The following is a 24,915-nucleotide window of genomic DNA, read 5'->3' as shown; positions in this document are numbered from 1 at the left end:
GGGGAAGGGATGGAAAATGTGTGAGGAGTCAGTATGGGGAAGGGGTGGGAAATGTGTGAGGAGTCAGTATGGGGAAGGGGTGGGAAATGTGTGAGGAGTCAGTATGGGGAAGGAATGGGAAATGTGTGAGGAGTCAGTATGGGGAAGGGGTGGGAAATGTGTGAGGAGTCAGTATGGGGAAGGAATGGGAAATGTGTGAGGAGTCAGTATGGGGAAGGGGTGGGAAATGTGTGAGGAGTCAGTATGGGGAAGGGGTGGGAAATGTGTGAGGAGTCAGTATGGGGAAGGAATGGGAAATGTGTGAGGAGTCAGTATGGGGAAGGGGTGGGAAATGTGTGAGGAGACAGTATGGGGAAGGAATGGGAAATGTGTGAGGAGTCAGTATGGGGAAGGGGTGGGAAATGTGTGAGGAGTCAGTATGGGGAAGGGGTGGGAAATGTGTGAGGAGTCAGTATGGGGAAGGGGTGGGAAATGTGTGAGGAGTCAGTATGGGGAAGGGGTGGGAAATGTGTGAGGAGTCAGTATGGGGAAGGAATGGGAAATGTGTGAGGAGTCAGTATGGGGAAGGGGTGGGAAATGTTTGAGGAGTCAGTATGGGGAAGGGGTGGGAAATGTGTGAGGAGTCAGTATGAGGAAGGGGTGGGAAATGTGTGAGGAGACAGTATGGGGAAGGAATGGGAAATGTGTGAGGAGTCAGTATGGGGAAGGGGTGGGAAATGTGTGAGGAGTCAGTATGGGGAAGGGGTGGGAAATGTGTGAGGAGTCAGTATGGGGAAGGAATGGGAAATGTGTGAGGAGTCAGTATAGGGAAGGGGTGGAAAATGTGTGAGGAGTCAGTATGGGGAAGGGGTGGGAAATGTGTGAGGAGTCAGTATGGGGAAGGAATGGGAAATGTGTGAGGAGTCAGTATAGGGAAGGGGTGGAAAATGTGTGAGGAGTCAGTATGGGGAAGGAATGGGAACTGTGTGAAGAGTCAGTATGGGAAAGGGATGGGAAATGTGTGAGGAGTCAGTATGGGAAAGGGATGGGAAATGTGTGAGGAGTCAGTATGGGGAAGGAATGGGAAATGTGTCAGGAGTCAGTATGGGGAAGAGGTGGGAAATGTGTGTGGAGACAGTACAAGGAAGTGAAAAATGTGAGAACACACAGTAGGTGGGGCAAATGTGTGAGGAAACAGTATGGGGAGGAGGGAGAAATGTGTGAAGAGACACTATGGGGAGGAATTTGAGGAGACAGTATGGGCAGGGAAATGTGTAAGGGGACAGTATGGGGAGGGAATGTGTTGGTGCTATATAAATAAAAAAGTATTATAATAGTCTTATTTTTATAGTGGATAGAGTGTAGTGGAGAACGGTCTTATATCTATAGGGGATAGAGGACAATGTGTGATATCTATAGGGGATGGAGGACAATGGTCTGATATCAATAGGGGATAGAGGACAACGGTCTGATATCTATAGGGGATAAAGGAGAACGGTCTGATATCTATAGGGGATAGAGGACAACGTTCTGATATCTATAGGGGATAAAGGAGAACGTCTGATATCTATAGGGGATAAAGGAGAACGGTCTGATATCTATAGGGGATAGGTGAGAATGTCTGATATCTATAGGGGATAAAGGAGAACGGTCTGATATCTATAGGGGATAGAGGACAATGTGTGATATCTATAGGGGATGGAGGACAATGGTCTGATATCAATAGGGGATAGAGGACAACGGTCTGATATCTATAGGGGATAAAGGAGAACGGTCTGATATCTATAGGGGATAGAGGACAACGTTCTGATATCTATAGGGGATAAAGAAGAACGGTCTGATATCTATAGGGGATAGAGGACAACGGTCTGATATCTATAGGGGATAGAGGACAACTTTCTGATATCTATAGGGGATAGAGGACAACGTTCTGATATCTATAGGGGATAAAAGAGAACGTCTGATATCTATAGGGGATAAAGGAGAACGTCTGATATCTATAGGGGATAAAGGAGAACGGTCTTGTGTCTATAGGGGATAGAGGACAACGTTCTGATATCTATAGGGGATAGAGGACAACGTTCTGATATCTATAGGGGATAAAGGAGAACGTCTGATATCTATAGGGGATAAAGGAGAACGGTCTGATATCTATAGGGGATAGGTGAGAATGTCTGATATCTATAGGGGATAAAGGAGAACGGTCTGATATCTATAGGGGATAGAGGACAATGTGTGATATCTATAGGGGATGGAGGACAACGGTCTGATATCAATAGGGGATAGAGGACAACGTTCTGATATCTATAGGGGATAGAGGACAACGGTCTGATATCTATAGGGGATAAAGGAGAACGGTCTGATATCTATAGGGGATAAAGGAGAACGGTCTGATATCTATAGGGGATAGAGAAGAACTGTCTGATATCTATAGGTGATAAAGGAGAACATCTGATATCTATAGGGGATAAAGGAGAACGGTCTGATATCTATAGGGGATAAAGGAGAACGGTCTGATATCTATAGGGGATAGAGAAGAACTGTCTGATATCTATAGGTCATAAAGGAGAACATCTGATATCTATAGGGGATAGAGGAGAATGGTCTGATATCTATAGGGGTTAGAGGAGAACATCTGATATCTATAGGGGATAGAGGAGAAGGGTCTGCTATTCATAGGGATGGAGGTACATATCGGGTAGGGACGGATGGTTTGTGTTACGACGTGTCTATATGGGTTCTGGATTGTGTCGCGGCGTTGGTGCTGGATTTGCCAGATGATACGGATGGTCCAGGTCTCAGTGTTACCGCTGCCCATACACAGAGGATACATGTCCACATTTCACCATTTTCGCCCTCATCTACTTGACGTTGTGAATGATCACTTATTATGGCCGCGCTCTGGAAACATGATTGGTCCGGTTGGCTTTTTTGCCGCCGTCCCGCTGCATTATGGGTGATGCTTTGCCGCTCTGCACGAGGCCGCCGTCCCGCTGCATTATGGGTGGTGCTTTGCCGCTCTGCACGAGGCCGCCGTCCCGCTGCATTATGGGTGGTGCTTTGCCGCTCTGCACGAGACCGACGTCCCGCTGCATTATGGGTGATGCTTTGCCGCTCTGCACGAGGCCGCCGTCCCGCTGCATTATGGGTGATGCTTTGCCGCTCTGCACGAGGCCGCCGTCCCGCTGCATTATGGGTGATGCTTTGCCGCTCTGCACGAGGCCGCCGTCCCACTGCATTATGGGTGGTGTTTTGCCGCTCTGCACGAGGCCGCCGTCCCGCTGCATTGTGGGTGGTGCTTTGCCGCTCTGCACGAGGCCGCCGTCCCACTGCATTATGGGTGGTGTTTTGCCGCTCTGCACGAGGCCGCCGTCCCGCTGCATTATGGGTGGTGCTTTGCCGCTCTGCACGAGGCCGCCGTCCCGCTGCATTATGGGTGGTGTTTTGCCGCTCTGCACGAGGCCGCCGTCCCGCTGCATTGTGGGTGGTGCTTTGCCGCTCTGCACGAGGCCGCCGTCCCACTGCATTATGGGTGATGCTTTGCCGCTCTGCACGAGGCCGCCGTCCCGCTGCATTATGGGTGTTGCTTTGCCGCTCTGCACGAGGCCGCCGTCCCGCTACATTATGGGTGGTGCTTTGCCGCTCTGCACGAGGCCGCCGTCCCGCTGCATTATGGGTGATGCTTTGCCGCTCTGCACGAGGCCGCCGTCCCGCTGCATTATGGGTGATGCTTTGCCGCTCTGCACGAGGCCGCCGTCCCGCTGCATTATGGGTGGTGTTTTGCCGCTCTGCACGAGGCCGCCGTCCCGCTGCATTATGGGTGGTGCTTTGCCGCTCTGCACGAGGCCGCCGTCCCACTGCATTATGGGTGATGCTTTGCCGCTCTGCACGAGGCCGCCGTCCCGCTGCATTATGGGTGGTGCTTTGCCGCTCTGCACGAGGCCGCCGTCCCACTGCATTATGGGTGATGCTTTGCCGCTCTGCACGAGGCCGCCGTCCCACTGCATTATGGGTGATGCTTTGCCGCTCTGCACGAGGCCGCCGTCCCACTGCATTATGGGTGATGCTTTGCCGCTCTGCACGAGGCCGCCGTGTTGCCTTGATCTGCTGGTTTAATCCTCCATGATGATCGTCGGCCGCACAAATGCCGATACTTATCTCAAGGGAGGACCCCCGAAATGTCAGGAGGTGCAGATGACAGATCCCTGCAGGTGGGGGTCTCCTGAATCCTTCTTATGTCTCGTTATAAAGCACCGAAGGGTTAAAAGGCAAATCAGGGGGTGCCCTAACTTTGTCAGGGGAGACTAGTGAGGTTGGCCACTCAGTCATGGTACAGAAAGGCTTCTGGGAAGTACAACAGTAAGTGGAGACCCCGCTACAAATCCCTCCGATCACACTGGAGATCAGGGGGTTAACGTAGCCCCTGCATGATAAGAAGCCAATGAGAGGAAGCACAATGCGTCCACGTGCGGACGGAGAGGAAACCCCCAAACCTGCCCAACGGCACGTCTGCACCACACCGGCCACTCAGTGGTTAACATGCAGTAAAAACGAGGGGGTGTGCAGACCCCCAACATATGCAGCATGCCCCCTATGTACAGGACCCCCAACGTGCACCCCCCCAATATACATCCCCCCATTGTTCTGGGGGCTCACAGCACACGATTAGGGGTGTCAGCACGTGCAGAGAGCGGGGGGCACACAACTTACTCAGGAACGGTTCTTGGTCCAGTTCAGAGACACTTATACCTGCAAGCTGCGGAGCTAATGGGGTCACCACTGACCCTGAGGAAGGGGAAAATGGGGGGATCCGAGGGGAGGACGAGGTGGGGGCGGACGAGGGGAGAACAAGGTGTCATGGGAGAAAAACAATAGGAGTACGGAGGAAACCGAATGGAGAACGGGACGGGAGGGGAAGCATGAAAGGGCGGATGAGGGGAGCAAGGGGTGGGCGTACAAGGGGAGCAAGGGGTGGGCAGATGAGAGGAGCATGAGGGGGCGGACGAGGGGACCACGAGGGGGTGGACGAGGAGAGCACGAGGGGGCGGACGAGGAGAGCACGAGGGGGCGGACGAGGAGAGCACAAGGTGGAAGAGAGGAGAGCACGAGGGGGCGGACGAGGAGAGCACGAGGGGGCGGACGAGGAGAGCACGAGGTGGAAGAGAGGAGACCACGAGGGGGCGGACGAGGAGACCACGATGGGGCGGACGAGGAGAGCACGAGGGGGCGGACGAGGGGACCACGAGGGGGCGGACGAGGAGACCACGAGGGGGCGGACGAGGAGAGCACGAGGGGGCGGACGAGGAGAGCACAAGGTGGAAGAGAGGAGAGCACGAGGGGGCGGACGAGGAGAGCACGAGGGGGCGGACGAGGAGAGCACGAGGTGGAAGAGAGGAGAGCACGAGGGGGCGGACGAGGGGACCACGAGGGGGCGGACGAGGAGAGCACGAGGGGGCGGACGAGGAGAGCACGAGGGGGCGGACGAGGAGAGCACGAGGGGGCGGACGAGGAGAGCACGAGGGGCGGACGAGGAGAGCACCAGGGGGCAGACAAGGAGAGCACCAGGGGGCAGACAAGGAGAGCACCAGGGGACGGACGAGGAGAGCACCAGGGGGCGGACGAGGAGAGCACCAGGGGGCGGACGAGGAGAGCACGAGGGGGCGGACGAGGGGACCACGAGGGGGCGGACGAGGGGACCACGAGGGGGCGGACGAGGAGAGCACGAGGGGGCGGACGAGGAGAGCACGAGGGGGCGGACGAGGAGAGCACGAGGGGTTGGACGAGGAGAGCACGAGGGGGCGGACGAGGAGAGCACGAGGGGGCGGACGAGGAGAGCACGAGGGGGCGGATGAGGAGAGCACGAGGGGGCGGACGAGGAGAGTACGAGGGGGCGGACGAGGAGAGCACGAGGGGGCGGACGAGGAGAGCACGAGGGGGCGGACGAGGAGAGCACGAGGGGGCGGACGAGGGGACCACGAGGGGGCGGACGAGGGGACCACGAGGGGGCGGACGAGGAGAGCACGAGGGGGCGGACGAGGAGAGCACGAGGGGGCGGACGAGGAGAGCACGAGGGGGCGGACGAGGAGAGTACGAGGGGGCGGACGAGGGGACCACGAGGGGGCGGACGAGGGGACCACGAGGGGGCGGACAAGGAGAGCACGAGGGGGCGGACGAGGAGAGCACGAGGGGGCGGACGAGGAGAGCACGAGGGGGCGGACGAGGAGAGCACGAGGGGGCGGACGAGGAGAGCACGAGGGGGCGGACGAGGGGACCACGAGGGGGCGGACGAGGAGAGCACGAGGGGGCGGAGGAGACAATGGAGGGAATGAGGGAAGTACAGGGGAGTCAAGTAAAGGGAGCATGGGAAGGGAAAATGAGGGGAGCACAGGAGGGGGGAATGAGGAAAGAATGGGGGACCATGGTAAAACGGGGGAAAGAGGAGAGCACGGGATGGAGGAAACAAGGAGAGCAGCAGGGAAATAAAGGGAGGGATGTAGGGAAGGAGGGAGGGAATTAGGAGAGAATGAGGGGGGTATGGGGGAGGGGAATGAGGGGGGTAAAAAGGAAGAGAGTTGATGTGAATCTGAAGATCATATATCTGTGCTTTGTGTCCTGGCCTGTAGCTTCTCTGTGTCAGCACAATGCATGCTGGGAATTCTATAGACGCCAGTAATCCCCAGAGACACTTAGACCCTATAGAGGCTTCACACCCCCCCCCCCCCGACCTTACAGAGCTCATGTGCTGCGTCTCCAGCAGAGGAGCCATCTGGCGTCCATTACCCCATCATTCCTCGCACATCCTCCTGTCATTACTCCAAAAACATCTGGAGAACTCCCCCCATCCCAGGTCCATGAGCGGCGTGTCATCACGGGCGCTGGAGCCATCACTACAGGCCCAGGGCCGTCCCCGACACATGGGCGCGGGGGGATGCATGTGGGGGGACTCGACCCCACTCATGGCCGCTGAGCATGCTCCATCCTCACCTGTAAAGAAGGAGGCGAGGGTTGAGGTCGATACGGTTGTGATTCCTTCCGTCACCGGGAAGCCGCTGCCGATCTCACTGCTGCCCCGATCATCTGAAAGGAGATGGAAGCCATTTGTCAGAACTCCAGCTTATAATAGGGGAAGCCACACACGGGAGGCGGGGAGCCACACGAGGGGCAAGGGAGAAACACAGACGGCGGGGAGCCAGACGAGGGGCAAGGGAGAGACACGGAAGGCGGGGAGCCACACGAGGGACAAGGGAGAGACACGGAAGGCGGGGAGCCACACGAGGGGCAAGGGAGAGACACGGAAGGCGGGGAGCCACACGAGGGGCAAGGGAGAGACACAGACGGCGGGGAGCCAGACGAGGGGCAAGGGAGAGACACGGAAGGCGGGGAGCCACACGAGGGACAAGGGAGAGACACTAAAGGCGGGGAGCCACACGAGGGACAAGGGAGAGACACTAAAGGCGGGGAGCCACACGAGGGACAAGGGAGAGACACGGAAGGCGGGGAGCCACACGAGGGGCAAGGGAGAGACACTAAAGGCGGGGAGCCACACGAGGGGCAAGGGAGAGACACTAAAGGCAGGGAGCCACACGAGGGACAAGGGAGAGACACGGAAGGCGGGGAGCCACACGAGGGGCAAGGGAGAGACACTAAAGGCGGGGAGCCACACGAGGGGCAAGGGAGAGACACAGACGGCGGGGAGTCAGACGAGGGGCAAGGGAGAGACACGGAAGGCGGGGAGCCACACGAGGGACAAGGGAGAGACACTAAAGGCGGGGAGCCACACGAGGGACAAGGGAGAGACACGGAAGGCGGGAGCCACACGAGGGACAAGGGAGAGACACTAAAAGAGGGGAGCCACACGAGGGACAAGGAAGAGACACAGGCGGCGGGGAGCCAGACGAGGGGCAAGGGAGAGACACGGAAGGCGGGGAGCCACACGAGGGGCAAGGGAGAGACACAGACGGCGGGGAGCCAGACGAGGGGCAAGGGAGAGACACGGAAGGCGGGGAGCCACACGAGGGACAAGGGAGAGACACAGACGGCGGGGAGCCACACGAGGGACAAGGGAGAGACACGGAAGGCGGGGAGCCACACGAGGGACAAGGGAGAGACACGGAAGGCGGGGAGCCACACGAGGGACAAGGGAGAGACACAGACGGCGGGGAGCCACACGAGGGACAAGGGAGAGACACGGAAGGCGGGGAGCCACACGAGGGACAAGGGAGAGACACAGACGGCGGGGAGCCACACGAGGGACAAGGGAGAGACACGGAAGGCGGGGAGCCACACGAGGGACAAGGGAGAGACACAGAAGGCGGGGAGCCACACGAGGGACAAGGGAGAGACACTAAAGGCGGGGAGCCACACGAGGGACAAGGGAGAGACACGGAAGGCGGGGAGCCACACGAGGGACAAGGGAGAGACACGGAAGGCGGGGAGCCACACGAGGGACAAGGAAGAGACACGGAAGGCGGGGAGCCACACGAGGGACAAGGGAGAGACACGGAAGGCGGGGAGCCACACGAGGGACAAGGGAGAGACACGGAAGGCGGGGAGCCACACGAGGGACAAGGGAGAGACACGGAAGGCGGGGAGCCAGACGAGGGGCAAGGGAGAGACACGGAAGGCGGGGAGCCACACGAGGGACAAGGGAGAGACACGGAAGGCGGGGAGCCACACGAGGGACAAGGGAGAGACACTAAAGGCGGGGAGCCACACGAGGGACAAGGGAGAGACACTAAAGGCGGGGAGCCACACGAGGGACAAGGGAGAGACACGGAAGGCGGGGAGCCACACGAGGGACAAGGGAGAGACACAGAAGGCGGGGAGCCACACGAGGGACAAGGGAGAGACACGGAAGGCGGGGAGCCACACACGGGAGGCGGGGAGCCACACGAGGGACAAGGGAGAGACACGGAAGGCGGGTAGCCACACACGGGAGGCGGGGAGCCACACACGGGAGGCGGGGAGCCACACACGGGAGGCGGGGAGCCACACACGGGAGGCAGGGAGCCACACACGGGAGGCGGGGAGCCACACGAGGGGCAAGGGAGAGACACTAAAGGCGGGGAGCCACACGAGGGACAAGGGAGAGACACGGAAGGCGGGGAGCCACACGAGGGACAAGGGAGAGACACAGACGGTGGGGAGCCAGACGAGGGACAAGGGAGAGACACGGAAGGCAGGGAGCCACACGAGGGACAAGGGAGAGACACTAAAGGCGGGGAGCCTCACGAGGGACAAGGGAGAGACACGGAAGGCGGGGAGCCACACGAGGGACAAGGGAGAGACACGGAAGGCGGGGAGCCACACGAGGGACAAGGGAGAGACACGGAAGGAGGGGAGCCACACGAGGGACAAGGGAGAGACACGGAAGGCGGGGAGCCACACGAGGGACAAGGGAGAGACACGGAAGGCGGGGAGCCACACATGGGAGGCGGGGAGCCACACACGGGAGGCGGGGAGCCACACGAGGGACAAGGGAGAGACACGGATGACGGGGAGCCACACATGGGAGGCGGGGAGCCACACACGGGAGGCGGGGAGCCACACACGGGAGGCGGGGAGCCACACACGGGAGGCGGGGAGCCACACGAGGGACAAGGGAGAGACACGGAAGGCGGGGAGCCACACACGGGAGGCGGGGAGCCACACGAGGGACAAGGGAGAGACACGGAAGGCGGGGAGCCACACATGGGAGGCGGGAAGCCACACACGGGAGGCGGGGAGCCACACACGGGAGGCGGGGAGCCACACGAGGGACAAGGGAGAGACACGGAAGGCGGGGAGCCACACACGGGAGGCGGGGAGCCACACACGGGAGGCGGGGAGCCACACACGGGAGGCGGGGAGCCACACACGGGAGGCGGGGAGCCACACGAGGGACAAGGGAGAGACACGGAAGGAGGGAAGCCACACGAGGGACACGGGAGAGACACGGAAGGCGGGGAGCCACACGAGAGACAAGGGAGAGACACGGAAGGCGGGGAGCCACACGAGGGACAAAGGAGAGACACGGAAGGCGGGGAGCCTCACGAGGGACAAGGGAGAGACACGGGAGGCGGGGAGCCACACGAGGGACAAGGAAGAGACACGGAAGGCGGGGAGCCACACGAGGGACAAGGGAGAGACACGGAAGGCGGGGAGCCACACGAGGGACAAGGAAGAGACACGGAAGGCGGGGAGCCTCACGAGGGACAAGGGAGAGACACGGAAGGCGGGGAGCCACACGAGGGACAAGGAAGAGACACGTAAGGCGGGGAGCCACACGAGGGACAAGGGAGAGACACGGAAGGCGGGGAGCCACACGAGGGACAAGGGAGAGACACGGAAGGCGGGGAGCCACACGAGGGACAAGGGAGAGACACGGAAGGCGGGGAGCCACACGAGGGACAAGGGAGAGACACGGAAGGCGGGGAGCCACACGAGGGACAAGGGAGAGACACGGAAGGCGGGGAGCCACACGAGGGACAAGGGAGAGACACGGAAGGCGGGGAGCCACACGAGGGACAAGGGAGAGACACGGAAGGAGGGAAGCCACACGAGGGACACGGGAGAGACACGGAAGGCGGGGAGCCACATGAGAGACAAGGGAGAGACACGGAAGGCGGGGAGCCACACGAGGGACAAAGGAGAGACACGGAAGGCGGGGAGCCTCACGAGGGACAAGGGAGAGACACGGGAGGCGGGGAGCCACACGAGGGACAAGGAAGAGACACGGAAGGCGGGGAGCCACACGAGGGACAAGGGAGAGACACGGAAGGCGGGGAGCCACACGAGGGACAAGGAAGAGACACGGAAGGCGGGGAGCCTCACGAGGGACAAGGGAGAGACACGGAAGGCGGGGAGCCACACGAGGGACAAGGAAGAGACACGGAAGGCGGGGAGCCACACGAGGGACAAGGAAGAGACACGGAAGGCGGGGAGCCACACGAGGGACAAGGGAGAGACACGGAAGGCGGGGAGCCACACGAGGGACAAGGGAGAGACACGGAAGGCAGGGAGCCACACGAGGGACAAGGGAGAGACACGGAAGGCGGGGAGCCACACGAGGGACAAGGGAGAGACACGGAAGGCGGGGAGCCACACGAGGGACAAGGAAGAGACACGGAAGGCGGGGAGCCACACGAGGGACAAGGGAGAGACACGGAAGGAGGGAAGCCACACGAGGGACAAGGGAGAGACATGGAAGGCGGGGAGCCACACGAGGGACAAGGGAGAGACACGGAAGGAGAAGCCACACGAGGGAAAAGGGAGAGACACGGAAGGCGGGGAGCCACACGAGGGACAAGGGAGAGACACGGAAGGCGGGGAGCCACACGAGGGACAAGGGAGAGACACGGAAGGAGGGAAGCCACACGAGGGACAAGGGAGAGACACGGAAGGCGGGGAGCCACACGAGGGACAAGGGAGAGACACGGAAGGCGGGGAGCCACACACAGGATGCGGGGAGCCACACACGGGAGGCGGGGAGCCACACGAGGGACAAGGGAGAGACACGGAAGGCGGGGAGCCAGACACGGAAGGCGGGGAGCCACACACGGGAGGCGGGGAGCCACACTGTCACGCAAGGTGCAACACAAAGGAAAGGGAAGAGGAAAAAGGGAGCCCAGACACTAGGGAAAGGGGGGAGTGGAGACCTCCTAGGCTGATCTAGCATCACCCTGTCTCCACTAAAGTTCCTATATTGGTTATTCACCAATCGCCACACGTGCATCTCGCCCTGTCTTTTCCTGGCGTTAGGCTCAGGCTAGGGAAGGGAGGGGATGAGCACTAGTCGATCCCCACTGAACACTAAAGACAACAAGGTGGGACAAACAAAGGAAAATCGCTTAGCTTTAGTCAACTCCAGACAAATGCGCACACGTCCTCAACACCAGAGAGGAAGAAGTGTTGCTCTCGCTAAAGCCTTCACAAGTAGTAATGAATATCGCTGGCACCTCCCTCTGGCACACAGCAGGCATTTATACACCCAGGTCAGGGTGTTAATTAGCCAGAGGAAGGTAGCCCCTGGGTCCTAGAGATACGGCTTCTAAGAAGTTGTCAGTAATGCCAAACGAAGAGATCTCCTGCAACCAACTGCAGGGCGACTGTCACTTCTGACACAATCGTGACACATATGGGAAGCAGGTAGCCACATACGGGAGGTGGGGAGCCACACATGGAAGGCCGAGAGCCACACATGGAAGGCAGGGAGCCACATACGGGAGGCGGGGAGCCACATATGGGAGGGGGGGAGCCACATACAGTAAGTGGGGAGCCATATGCAGGAGGTGAGGAACCACATACGGGAGGCGGGGAGCCACATACAGGAGGCGGGGAGCTACATACAGTAAGCGGGGAGCCACATACAGTAAGCAGGGAGCCACGTACAGTAAGCAGGGAGCCACATACAGCAGGTGGGGAGTCACATACAGTAGATGGGGAGCCACATACAGTAGGCAGGGAGCCACAAACAGTAAGCGGGGAGCCACATACGAGAGACGGGGAGCCACATACGGGAAGCCACATATGGGAAGCGTGGAGCCACATACAGTAGGCGGGGAGCCACATAAAATAGGCGAGGAGCCACATACAGCAGGCGGGGAGCCACATACAGTAGGCGGGGAGCCACATACAGCAGGCGGGGAGCCACATACAGTAAGCGGGGAGCCACATAAAGTAGGCGAGGAGCCACATACAGCAGGCGGGGAGTAACATACAGCAGGCGGGGAGCCACATACAGTAAGCAGGGAGCCACATACAGTAAGCAGGGAGCCACATACAGTAAGCAGGGAGCCACATACAGTAAGCAGGGAGCCACATAAAGTAGGCGAGGAGCCACATATAGCAGGCGGGGAGCCACATACAGTAAGCAGGGAGCCACATAAAGTAGGCGAGGAGCCACATTCAGCAGGCGGGGAGCCACATAAAGTAGGCGAGGAGCCACATTCAGCAGGCGGGGAGCCACATACAGTAAGCAGGGAGCCACATAAAGTAGGCGGGGAGCCACATACAGTAAGCAGGGAGCCACATTCAGCAGGCGGGGAGCCACATAAAGTAGGCGAGGAGCCACATACAGCAGGCGGAGAGCCACACATTCATGCATTCCCCTGGGCATAAACTATTATAATACGGGGTCAGTTCCGTGCCTGACGCTGTGGTACGTACAACACATCTGTATGTCACAGGAGGTCAGAGGGAACATCCAGATGACAAAGGTCACGGCAGGGGAAAGTCATAAAACTTACACTCAGAGAGTAAAGTCTATTCCCAGAGAGCGGAGCAGCATGGAGTGAGGAGGCGGCCACTGCTTCACCCCGGTACCACGTCACATACAGACACTACTGGTCACAGCAGCTGCTGCCACACCGATGGCCACTGCACCCGACAAAAGCCACAGTGGGCATCATACCACACGGGGGAATACGTCACACACTCTCCTGACAAACCACAACCTGGAGGATTAATACTCAACATGTCTCCCATGCAATTAACGGGTTATTATGGACACCAATCCTCGAGGTGAAAATAGAGAAGTAGCTGCAACTGACAGAGGGAAGCAAGAGCCGGAGAACGAGAGCCGGAGAGAGAGAGCAGGAGAGCAGGAGCCGGAGAGCAAGAGTCGGAGAGCGAGAGCAGGAGAGCAGGAGCCGGAGAGCGAGAACAGGAGAGCAGGAGCCGGAGAGCGAGAGCCGGAGAGCGAGAGCAGGAGAGCGAGAGCCGGAGAGCGAGAGCAGGAGAGCGAGAGCAGGAGAGCGAGAGCCGGAGAGCGAGAGCCGGAGAGCGAGAGCAGGAGAGCGAGAGCCGGAGAGCAGGAGCCGGAGAGCAGGAGCCGGAGAGCAGGAGCCGGAGAGCAGGAGCCGGAGAGCGAGAGTCGGAGAGCGAGAGCAGGAGCCGGAGAGCAGGAGCTGGAGAGCAGGAGCCGGAGAGCGAGAACTGGAGAGCGAGAGCAGGAGAGCGAGAGCCGGAGAGCGAGAGCAGGAGAGCGAGAGCCGGAGAGCGAGAGCCGGAGAGCGAGAGCAGGAGAGCAGGAGCCGGAGAGCAGGAGCCGGAGAGCAGGAGCCGGAGAGCAGGAGCCGGAGAGCGAGAGCAGGAGAGCGAGAGCAGGAGCCGGAGAGCGAGAACCGGAGAGCGAGAGCCGGAGAGCGAGAGCAGGAGAGCGAGAGCAGGAGAGCAGGAGCCGGAGAGCAAGAGTCGGAGAGCGAGAGCAGGAGAGCAGGAGCCGGAGAGCAAGAGTCGGAGAGCGAGAGCAGGAGCCGGAGAGCAGGAGCCGGAGAGCAGGAGCCGGAGAGCAGGAGCCGGAGAGCAGGAGCCGGAGAGCGAGAGCAGGAGCCGGAGAGCAGGAGCCGGAGAGCGAGAGCAGGAGAGCAGGAGCCGGAGAGCGAGAGCCGGAGAGCGAGAACCGGAAAGCGAGAGCTGGAGAGTGAGAGCAGGAGAGCAGGAGCCGGAGAGCAGGAGCCGGAGAGCAGGAGCCGGACACCGAGAGCCGGACACCGAGAGCCGGACAGCGAGAGCCGGACAGCGAGAGCTGGACAGCGAGAGCCGGACAGTGAGAGCCAAAGAGCAGGAGCCGGAGAGCGAGACCAGTAGAGAGAGAGCTGGACAGCGAGAGCCGGAGAGCAAGAGCAGGAGAGCAGGAGCCGGAGAGCGAGAGCCGGAGAGAGAGAGCTGGATAGCGAGAGCTGGAGAGAGAGAGTCGGAGAGGTGGAGCCGGACGATGAGAGCCGGAGAGCGAGAGCCAAGAGCCGGACAGCGAGAACCAAAGAGCAGGAGTCGGAGAGCAGGAGCCAGAGAGTGAGAACCGGAGAACAAGAGCCAGAAAGCAAGAGCCGGAGAACAAGAGCCGGAGAACAAGAGCCGGAGAACAAGAGCCGGAGAACAAGAGCCGGAGAATAAGAGCCGGAGAACAAGAGCCGGAGAACAAGAGCCGGAGAGCAGAAGCCGGAGAGCGAGAGTCAGAGAGAGAGGAGAAGCTGGAGAGCAAGAGCTGGACAGCGAAAGCCGGAGGGCAGGAGCCAGAGAGCGAGAGCCGGAGAGAGCAGGAGCCGGAGAGCGAAAGTCAGAGAGAGAGCAGGAGCTGGAGAGCAAGAGCCAGACAGCGAGAGCCGGAGGGCAGGAGCCGGAGGGCAGGAGCCGGAGGGCAGGAGCTGGAGAGCGAGAGCCGGAGGGCAGGAGCCAGACGGCGAGAGCCGAAGAGCGGGAGACAGAGAGCGGGAGACAGAGAGCGGGAGACAGAGAGCGGGAGACAGAGAGCGGGAGACAGAGAGCGGGAGACAGAGAGCGGGAGACAGAGAGCGGGAGACAGAGAGCGGGAGACAGAGAGCGGGAGACAGAGAGCGGGAGACAGAGAGCGGGAGACAGAGAGCGGGAGACAGAGAGCGGGAGACAGAGAGCGGGAGACAGAGAGCGGGAGACAGAGAGCGGGAGACAGAGAGCGGGAGCAGGAGAGCGAGAGCAGGAGAGCAGGAGCCGGAGAGCAAGAGTCGGAGAGCGAGAGCAGGAGAGCAGGAGCCGGAGAGCAGGAGCCGGAGAGCGAGAGCAGGAGAGCGAGAGCAGGAGCCGGAGAGCGAGAGCAGGAGAGCGAGAGCGAGAGCAGGAGAGCAGGAGCCGGAAAGCGAGAGCAGGAGAGCAGGAGCCGGAGAGCGAGAGCCGGAGAGCGAGAGCCGGAGAGCGAGAACCGGAGAGCGAGAGCCGGAGAGCAGGAGCCGGAGAGCAGGAGCCGGACAGCGAGAGCTGGACAGCGAGAGCCGGACAGCGAGAGCCAAAGAGCAGGAGCCGGAGAGCGAGACCAGTAGAGAGAGAGCTGGACAGCGAGAGCCGGAGAGCAAGAGCAGGAGGGCAGGAGCCGGAGAGCAAGAGCCGGAGAGAGAGAGCTGGATAGCGAGAGCTGGAGAGAGAGAGTCGGAGAGCTGGAGCCGGACGACGAGAGCCGGAGAGCTGGAGCCGGACGACGAGAGCCGGAGAGCGAGAGCCAAGAGCCGGACAGCGAGAACCAAAGAGCAGGAGTCGGAGAGCAGGAGCCATAGAGTGAGAACCGCAGAGCCAGAGCCAGAGAGCAAGAGCCGGAGAACAAGAGCTGGAGAACAAGAGCCGGAGAGCAGAAGCCGGAGAGCGAGAGTCAGAGACAGAGCAGAAGCTGGAGAGCAAGAGCTGGACAGCGAAAGCCGGAGGGCAGGAGCCAGAGAGCGAGAGCCGGAGAGAGCAGGAGCCGGAGAGCGAGAGTCAGAGAGAGAGCAGGAGCTGGAGAGCAAGAGCCAGACAGCGAGAGCCGGAGGGCAGGAGCCGGAGGGCAGGAGCCGGAAGGGCAGGAGCCGGAGAGCGAGAGCCGGAGGGCAGGAGCCAGACGGCGAGAGCCGAAGAGCGGGAGACAGAGAGCGGGAGACAGAGAGCGAGAGCAGGAGAGTGAGAGCAGGAGAGCGAGAGCAGGAGAGCGAGAGCAGGAGAGCGAGAGCAGGAGAGCGAGAGCAGGAGAGCAGGAGCCGGAGAGCAGGAGCCGGAGAGCAGGAGCCGGAGAGCAGGAGCAGGAGAGCAGGAGCAGGAGAGCGAGAGCAGGAGAGCGAGAGCAGGAGCCGGAGAGCGAGAGCAGGAGAGCGAGAGCAGGAGAGCAGGAGCCGGAGAGCAAGAGCAGGAGAGCAAGAGCCGGAGAGCGAGAGCAGGAGAGCGAGAGCCGGAGAGCGAGAGCCGGAGAGCGAGAGCCGGAGAGCGAGAGCAGGAGAGCAGGAGCCGGAGAGCAGGAGCCGGAGAGCAGGAGCCGGAGAGCAGGAGCCGGACAGCGAGAGCTGGACAGCGAGAGCCGAGAGCCGGACAGCGAGAGCCAAAGAGCAGGAGCCGGAGAGCGAGACCAGTAGAGAGAGAGCTGGACAGCGAGAGCCGGAGAGCAAGAGCAGGAGGGCAGGAGCCGGAGAGCAAGAGCCGGAGAGAGAGAGCTGGACAGCGAGAGCTGGAGAGAGAGAGTCGGAGAGCTGGAGCCGGACGACGAGAGCCGGAGAGCGAGAGCCAAGAGCCGGACAGCGAGAACCAAAGAGCAGGAGTCGGAGAGCAGGAGCCATAGAGTGAGAACCGCAGAGCCAGAGCCAGAGAGCAAGAGCCGGAGAACAAGAGCCGGAGAACAAGAGCTGGAGAACAAGAGCCGGAGAGCAGAAGCCGGAGAGCGAGAGTCAGAGAGAGAGCAGAAGCTGGAGAGCAAGAGCTGGACAGCGAGAGCTGGAGGGCAGGAGCCGGAGAGCGAGAGCCGGAGAGAGCAGGAGCCGGAGAGCGAGAGTCAGAGAGAGAGCAGGAGCTGGAGAGCAAGAGCCAGACAGCGAGAGCCAGAGTGCAGGAGCCGGAAGGGCAGGAGCCGGAAGGGCAGGAGCCGGAAGGGCAGGAGCCGGAGAGCGAGAGCCGGAGGGCAGGAGCCAGACGGCGAGAGCCGAAGAGCAGGAGACAGAGAGCGGGAGACAGAGAGCGGGAGACAGAGAGCGGGAGACAGAGAGCGGGAGACAGAGAGCGGGAGACAGAGAGCGGGAGACAGAGAGCGGGAGACAGAGAGCGGGAGACAGAGAGCGGGAGACAGAGAGCGGGAGACAGAGAGCGGGAGACAGAGAGCGGGAGACAGAGAGCGGGAGACAGAGAGCGGGAGACAGAGAGCGGGAGAGCGGGAGACAGAGAGCACTGCCCAAACAGAGACAAGCTGGCACAAAGCACCAGAAGGACCTGCTGTAAAACCTCCGCACTTGGCGCTCTGCCCATAAAGTGCAGCGTGAGGACACAGCAAAGGTAATCCCTGGGTCACACATGCAGCTAACCTACAACCGGATCCCATGTATCACCACCCCCATACACTGTACCAGATCCGATGTATCAACACATCTGTACACTGTACCAGATCCCATATATCACCACCCTCGTACACTGTACCAGATCCCACCTCGTACACATTACCAGATCCCACGCATCACCACCCTCGTACACATTACCAGATCCCACGCATCACCACCCCTATACACTGTACCAGATCCCATATATCACCACCCTCGTACACTGTACCAGATCCCACGCATCACCACCCCTATACACTGTACTGGATCCCACATATCACCACCAGCCGAGTGGTGATTACACAGCCGTATACAGGGCAGGCGGTGATAACGTGGCCATATACAGGCAAGCATACGTGGACAGTATGGGTCTTTACCTCCGGACGCGCCGTCCGCCATGAAGTCCTCGTCGTCTCCCAGGTCTCCATATTCCCACTTGTGTCCCGATCGCGTCTCGGCCTCGTTCTCAGGGAAATAAACTTCATCCAAAACTCTGGAACAGCGAGAGACCTGCAAGACACCGGGGAGACCGTCACCAAAACTGGCACACTGGTAATGAGGGCGGTATACAGGACTGGGCCACGTGTGGAGGGCGGTATACAGGACTGGGCCACGTGTGGAGGGCGGTATACAGGACAGGGCCACGTGTGGAGGGCGGTATACAGGACAGGGCCACGTGTGGAGGGCGGTATACAGGATAGGGCACGTGTGGATGGCAGTATACAGGACAGGGCCACGTGTGGTATACAGGACTGGGCCACGTGTGGAGGGCAGTATACAGGACAGGGCCACGTGTGGAGGGCAGTATACAGGACAGGGCCACATGTGGAGGGCGGTATACAGGACTGGGCCACGTGTGGAGGGCGGTATACAGGACAGGGCCACGTGTGGAGGGCGGTATACAGGACAGGGCCACGTGTGGAGGGCGGTATACAGGATAGGGCACGTGTGGATGGCAGTATACAGGACAGGGCCACGTGTGGTATACAGGACTGGGCCACGTGTGGAGGGCAGTATACAGGACAGGGCCACGTGTGGAGGGCAGTATACAGGACAGGGCCACGTGTGGTATACAGGACAGGGCCACGTGTGGAGGGCAGTATACAGGATAGGGCACGTGTGGATGGCAGTATACAGGACAGGGCCACGTGTGGTATACAGGACTGGGTCACGTGTGGAGGGCAGTATACAGGATAGGGCACGTGTGGATGGCAGTATACAGGACAGGGCCACGTGTGGTATACAGGACTGGGCCACGTGTGGAGGGCAGTATACAGGACAGGGCCACGTGTGGATGGCAGTATACAGGACTGGGCCACGTGTGGATGGCAGTATACAGGACAGGGCCACGTGTGGTATACAGGACTGGGCCACGTGTGGAGGGCAGTATACAGGACAGGGCCACGTGTGGATGGCAGTATACAGGACAGGGCCACGTGTGGTATACAGGACTGGGCCACGTGTGGAGGGCAGTATACAGGACAGGGCCACGTGTGGATGGCAGTATACAGGACAGGGCCACGTGTGGTATACAGGACTGGGCCACGTGTGGAGGGCAGTATACAGGATAGGGCACGTGTGGATGGCAGTATACAGGACAGGGCCACGTGTGGTATACAGGACTGGGCCACGTGTGGAGGGCAGTATACAGGACAGGGCCACGTGTGGATGGCAGTATACAGGACAGGGCCATGTGTGGTATACAGGACTGGGCCACGTGTGGAGGGCAGTATACAGGACAGGGCCACGTGTGGATGGCAGTATACAGGACAGGGCCACGTGTGGTATACAGGACAGGGCCACGAGTGGAGGGCGGTATACAAGACAAGCCACGTGTGGAGGGTGGTATACAGGACAGGGTAATGTGTGGAGGGCGGAGGTATACAGGACAGGGCCACGAGTGGAGAGCGGTATATGGGACAGGCCATGTGTGGAGGGCGGTATACAGGACAGGGCCACATGTGGTATACAGGAGGGTGGTATACAGGACAGGGCCACAAGTGAAGGGTGGTATACAGGACAGGGTAACGTGTGGAGGGTGGTATACAGGACAGGGTAACGTGTGGAGGGCGGTATACAGGACAGGGCCACGAGTGGAGGATGGTATACAGGACAAGCCACGTGTGGAGGGTGGTATACAGGACAGGGTAACGTGTGGAGGGCGAAGGTATACAGGACAGGGCCACAAGTGGAGAGCGGTATATAGGACAGGCGATGTGTGGAGGGCGGTATACAGGACAGGGCCACATGTGGTATACAGGAGGGTGGTATACAGGACAGGGCCACAAGTGAAGGGTGGTATACAGGACTGACCACGTGTGGAGGGTGGTATACAGGACAGGGTAACGTGTGGAGGGCGGTATACAGGACAGGGCCACGAGTGGAGGATGGTATACAGGACAAGCCACGTGTGGAGGGTGGTATACAGGGCAGATTCAGGTGTGGAGGGCGGTATACAGGGCAGATTCAGGTGTGGAGGGCGGTATATTAGGAACAGTACAATATGGGAAGTATTAGCATTTCTGCTTTTTGCCTTCACATCTGACCCTTCTGACTTCCGGTCAGGTCTCGTACGTGCCCCTCTCACAGACCCTCTATTATTTCACAAAGTCCGCTCCAATGTCCAGGAGCCACTGCCCGCAGATGCCCGATACGGGGGCAGGTCGGCAGTGTGAGGTCCAGGTCATCCTTCCTCTATTCACCAAATACAATACTGCACCAATAGACATTAGGAAGCCACCAAAAAAGAAAAACCGGAAGTCCCTGTGGGCGCGGAGGCCGCCAAACGCTCCCATCAATTCACCTAGAGGTGAGGTCCTGAGTGTCCCCTCGCTGCCCGGCTCATCAGACCGCATGAAGAGTGGAATGTGTTGCAGCAGCACTTTCCTGTGCAAATACGCCGGGGCTTATGATCACAGGCCGCTCCAGCTGGGAACAAAGGGGTTTAACGCCAACATAAAAGGTGTTTAGTCAGCTTGGGCAGAGCTGAATGAGATGGAGCGACGGGGGAAACCAGGGACGGTGTCCGTGCCATCCCGAAATGCCACTGTGCAAGGTGCTGGTATAGAGGTCTACTGCCGGCATGGCACCTAGGAGACACAGGACTGAGCAAAAGGAGCACGAGATGTAAGAGACAGCCGCCACCAGATGGATCCCGATCCGGAGATCTGTCCTCCAGACATCACCAGCCAAGGATCGGCCAATATCAACCACATGGAGAAGAGTATGGTCCCACGTCATCATCACGCACTACGGGATTGTCCTTCAGGCTCTAACCCTATAGCCCCTGGCCTCTAGCGTATAACCTCCAGCCCCTCGCCTCCTGGTGTATAACCTCCGGCCCCTCGCATATAACCTCCGGCCCTTCGCCTCCCAGTATGTAACCTCCGAACCCTCACCTCCTGGTGTGTAACCTCCGGCCCCTCGCCTCCTGGTATATAACCTCTGTCCCTTCGACTCCCGGTATATAACCGCCGCCACCAGATGGATCCCAATCCCGAGATCGGTCCTCCAGACATCACCAGCCAAGGATCGGCCAATATCAACCACATGGAGAAGAGTATGGTCCCACGTCATCATCACGCACTACGGGGTTGTCCTTCAGACTCTAACCCTATAGCCCCCAGCCTCTCACGTATAACCTCCGGCCCCTCACCTCCTGGTGTGAAACCTCCGGCCCCTCGCCTCCCGGTGTCTAACCTCCGGCCCCTCGCCTCCCGGTGTCTAACCTCCGGCCCCTCGCCTCCCGGTGTCTAACCTCCGGCCCCTCGCCTCCCGGTGTCTAACCTCCGGCCCCTCGCCTCCCGGTGTCTAACCTCCGGCCCCTCGACTCCCGGTGTCTAACCTCCGGCCCCTCGACTCCCGGTGTCTAACCTCCGGCCCCTCGCCTCCCGGCGTCTAACCTCCGGCCCCTCGCCTCCCGGCGTCTAACCTCCGGCCCCTCGCCTCCCGGCGTCTAACCTCCGGCCCCTCGCCTCCCGGCGTCTAACCTCCGGTCCCTCGCCTCCTAGCGTCTAACCTCCGGCCCCTCGCCTCCCGGTGTCTAACCTCCGGCCCCTCGACTCCCGGTCTGGGCCCGCCATGCCTGTCAGCCTGTGACAAAATGACTGGTGGTGCAGCACTCCAGAGTGAGGGTGATCAATGAGTGGAACAGGCGGCCACGAGAGGTGATGAGCTCTCCCTCAGTGGAAGTCTTCAATCAGAGGTTGGACAGACATCTGTCTGAGATGGTTTAGTGAATATTAGCACAAACACTGAGTCCCGGCCGGGATCTTCATGGCCAAGCAGCTGCATGCAGCCATACATCACTAAGCACAAAGGATGTAGTCGGGAACGATGTTTAGAGAACGGAAGACCGGAGTTTCTTTCCATTGAGGAGACCTTTCTGATGGGTTGACCTCTTCTGATCCAATTATTGGGAAGATGTCTTCCGAATGGTAGATATGAGGTGACCTCTCCTGATGGGCAGAGATGGAGAGACCTCTTTTGATGTGTGGAGGCGCTGACCTTTCCCGATGGAAAACCTCTTTGGATAGGATGACATTTTTCCAATGAGGATAGCTTTCATAATTAGGGTCAACTCTCATTTTGGGGAAAGATGGTGGAACCTCTTTAATGGGGAGAGAAGGAACGACTTCGGCTGATTCGAGACCTCGGCCGATAGGGAGACCTCTCCATCCATTGTTGTTAGATAGAAGTCTTCCTCCTAATTCAGAAAGATGGGGTGACCTTCTCTGATGGAGAGACAGAGATATCTCATATGATGTGGACACCTCTTCAGATGAAGAGACCTCTTTGGATTGGGAGACATCCTCTCCTGATGTTTGGAGATATGGGGAGACCTTTTCCTCAGGGCACATTGAGATGACTTTCTTTGTCTCCTCCAACCACAGATCTCTGAAATATTCTCAGTAAATCTCAGCAATTACTCCGACAACCACACAAAGTTTAATTCTGCTGTGAATGGGTTAAATATATTACCGAGTAGTTGGCCGGATCAGCGCCAGTTCTCGTCTATCCAGCTGGCATCCCCTGGGTTTTGGATGTTATTTGTTTTGTAGTAAGAAGGATCTGATCTGCATGTAGAAAACAATCCTGAAGACAGTGCAGAGCCGGGGAGAAAGGACGGTGCAGAGCCGGAGCGGCGGAGGATGATGGCACTGAGTCGGGAGCAGAGGACGGCACAGAGCCAGAGAAGATGAGGACGTTGCAGAGCCGGGGCGGAGGATGGTGCAGGGTTGGGTGGTGAGATAGCACAGAGCCGGAGTGGAGGACAGCAGAGGGCCAGGAGCGGGGAACGGCGCAGAGCCGGGGCGGCCATTGTCCACTATTTATCCTACAACCTGGACGGCGCTCACCAAAATCAAACCTCCAATGATTTAGAGGGACTCTACACCTGCAGCCCAGCTAATATTCCCAGATATCAGTCAATGATACAATCAATCGCCTCTGGTTCTTAGAAAGCTGAGCCCTTGGCCACCCCGGGGCGTAAAAACCTCCAGATAAACCAGGATTAGGGCTTTTATTGTAAAGCTGATGATCAGCCGAGACTGGCAGAAACCAGAAAATCGGATTTACCGGAGCTGCGGAGTCTGAGAAGGACCGTGCAAAATGGGGACGGCAGAGTCAGAAACCCGGCACAGTACGACAGTGGGGGAGGCGAGGACACCCCAATAACACAAAAATCATTTGGAGGGACAAAGACAGAAGTAACTCCATACTGCCCTGCACTCATCTACTCCTAGGAACGGATTATCCTCATCTGACATGTTCTCGTGGCTCCAAGTCTCATAAAGGCAGTCGCTTTGGTCGGTACCAGAGGCAGCAGAGAGCCGGGATTTCCATTCGTGAGATACTTACCATCCATACATTCAATGCAGAGGAGCAAAGTCTAAAATAATGCATCCCATCGCCACTCGCGGAGACTCATGGGACAAAGTGGATCGATGGGCCACCAGGACCCCACAATCCTGAAAACAGAAGTGATCACCGGTGAAAAGAGCAAGAACAGCTGAGAGCGCTCTCCACCGCCCATAGACTTTATATATGTTCTCTCAGCCTTGGCCATCACTAGTCATCAGCGACGCCGCCTGCAGGATAAATAGAGCACTACATGCGACTGGAGAGTGTGCTGGGCCTGCGAGAGCGACTAGTCATTCTGAGTTCCGGAGCATAGAGTACACAACCCCTAAAAAAGAGTGACCGAGTTCATGCAGCAATCTTCAGGAGAGACTCAGCCTCTTCGGCTGTGTGCCCACGATGCGTTTTTTAAGCGAAAGCGCTGCAGAAACACTTAAAAACCGCTTGTTAGAAGGCCTGACATGTTCCCCAATGATAATCCGCATGTGCACATGCTGCGGAAATTTCCGCTGCGGATTATCATTGCGGAAAAATACTCAGCACTACCAATTATTTTGCGGAAGCGCGGCGTTCATGCCGCCATTGACTTGCATTGGAACGCATGAAATCCGGGAGTGCAAATATCACTAGGACCTTCATCAGGATGCCTCGCCCTTTTAAGAGGTTTCAGTGTTTCCAATTGCCGTTCCCCAAACTAAAAAAAAAAAACAATCTTCTGTTCATACACATGCCAACCAGAGATGTCCCCCCTCCGACCAGAGTTATCTGCTCCATCTGATTAGTGTCATCTACTCCAGGACTCGAAGACATCAGGAGAGGGTGAAACAATTCAGCCTCATGCGTGCAAATAAAGTGCAGACCCCCTGTCAGAAGCTCCTCTGCAATGTGCAGACCCCCTGTCAGAGGCTCCTCTGCAATGTGCAGACCCCCTGCTCTTCTAACCTACTAGGGGCCTAGAGTCGGCCTGCTTCACAGATGGTGTAGAGACTCCAGCAGAACATCACTATCATCTCCTGCTGGTCACTATCCAGGGACAGGACTCATTATCCCATTTATTTCACAATTACAATGATATCAGACCCCGACACAGCTGCAGCCGCCTCCGCCTCCTCCTCCAGGTCCATGGGAATGTATGTGGGGTTCAGGAAACAGCTGTCAGCTGTAACAATGACTCGAATACCCAGACCTGCCCTGTACAGGGACAACAGGAGCACCTCCACATCCCCAGGTCATCTATAGAGTACCTACAGATGTGATCTACACCTAGATGTACACCACCGATGGACACTACACCCAGGGACCC

General features: G+C 59.0%; 1 protein-coding gene across 15 annotated transcripts in view; it reads right to left on the bottom strand.

Annotated features, from left to right (window-relative positions):
• Positions 1 to 24,915, bottom strand: part of HSPG2 (heparan sulfate proteoglycan 2) — a 456,402-nt gene that overhangs the window by 386,124 nt on the left and 45,363 nt on the right. For 13 of the 15 annotated variants that reach the window (XM_073656045.1, XM_073656041.1, XM_073656043.1 and 10 more), the window contains exons 2-4: positions 18,131 to 18,263; positions 6,964 to 7,056; positions 4,690 to 4,764 (exon numbers count right to left, since the gene is read on the bottom strand). In XM_073656045.1, coding sequence (XP_073512146.1) covers positions 4,690 to 4,764; positions 6,964 to 7,056; positions 18,131 to 18,263 — 301 coding nt within the window. The remainder of the gene's footprint in view (positions 1 to 4,689; positions 4,765 to 6,963; positions 7,057 to 18,130; positions 18,264 to 24,915) is intronic. The other 2 variants (XM_073656047.1, XM_073656053.1) reach the window with 1 other exon arrangement.

This window comes from Phyllobates terribilis, unplaced genomic scaffold, assembly GCF_046119375.1.
Source record: "Phyllobates terribilis strain yellow unplaced genomic scaffold, ASM4611937v1 Scaffold_12__6_contigs__length_324123572, whole genome shotgun sequence".
Lineage (NCBI taxonomy): Eukaryota > Metazoa > Chordata > Amphibia > Anura > Dendrobatidae > Phyllobates > Phyllobates terribilis.
Note: the sequence above shows the minus strand (reverse complement) of the source record. Positions and strands in the feature narration are given on the sequence as shown.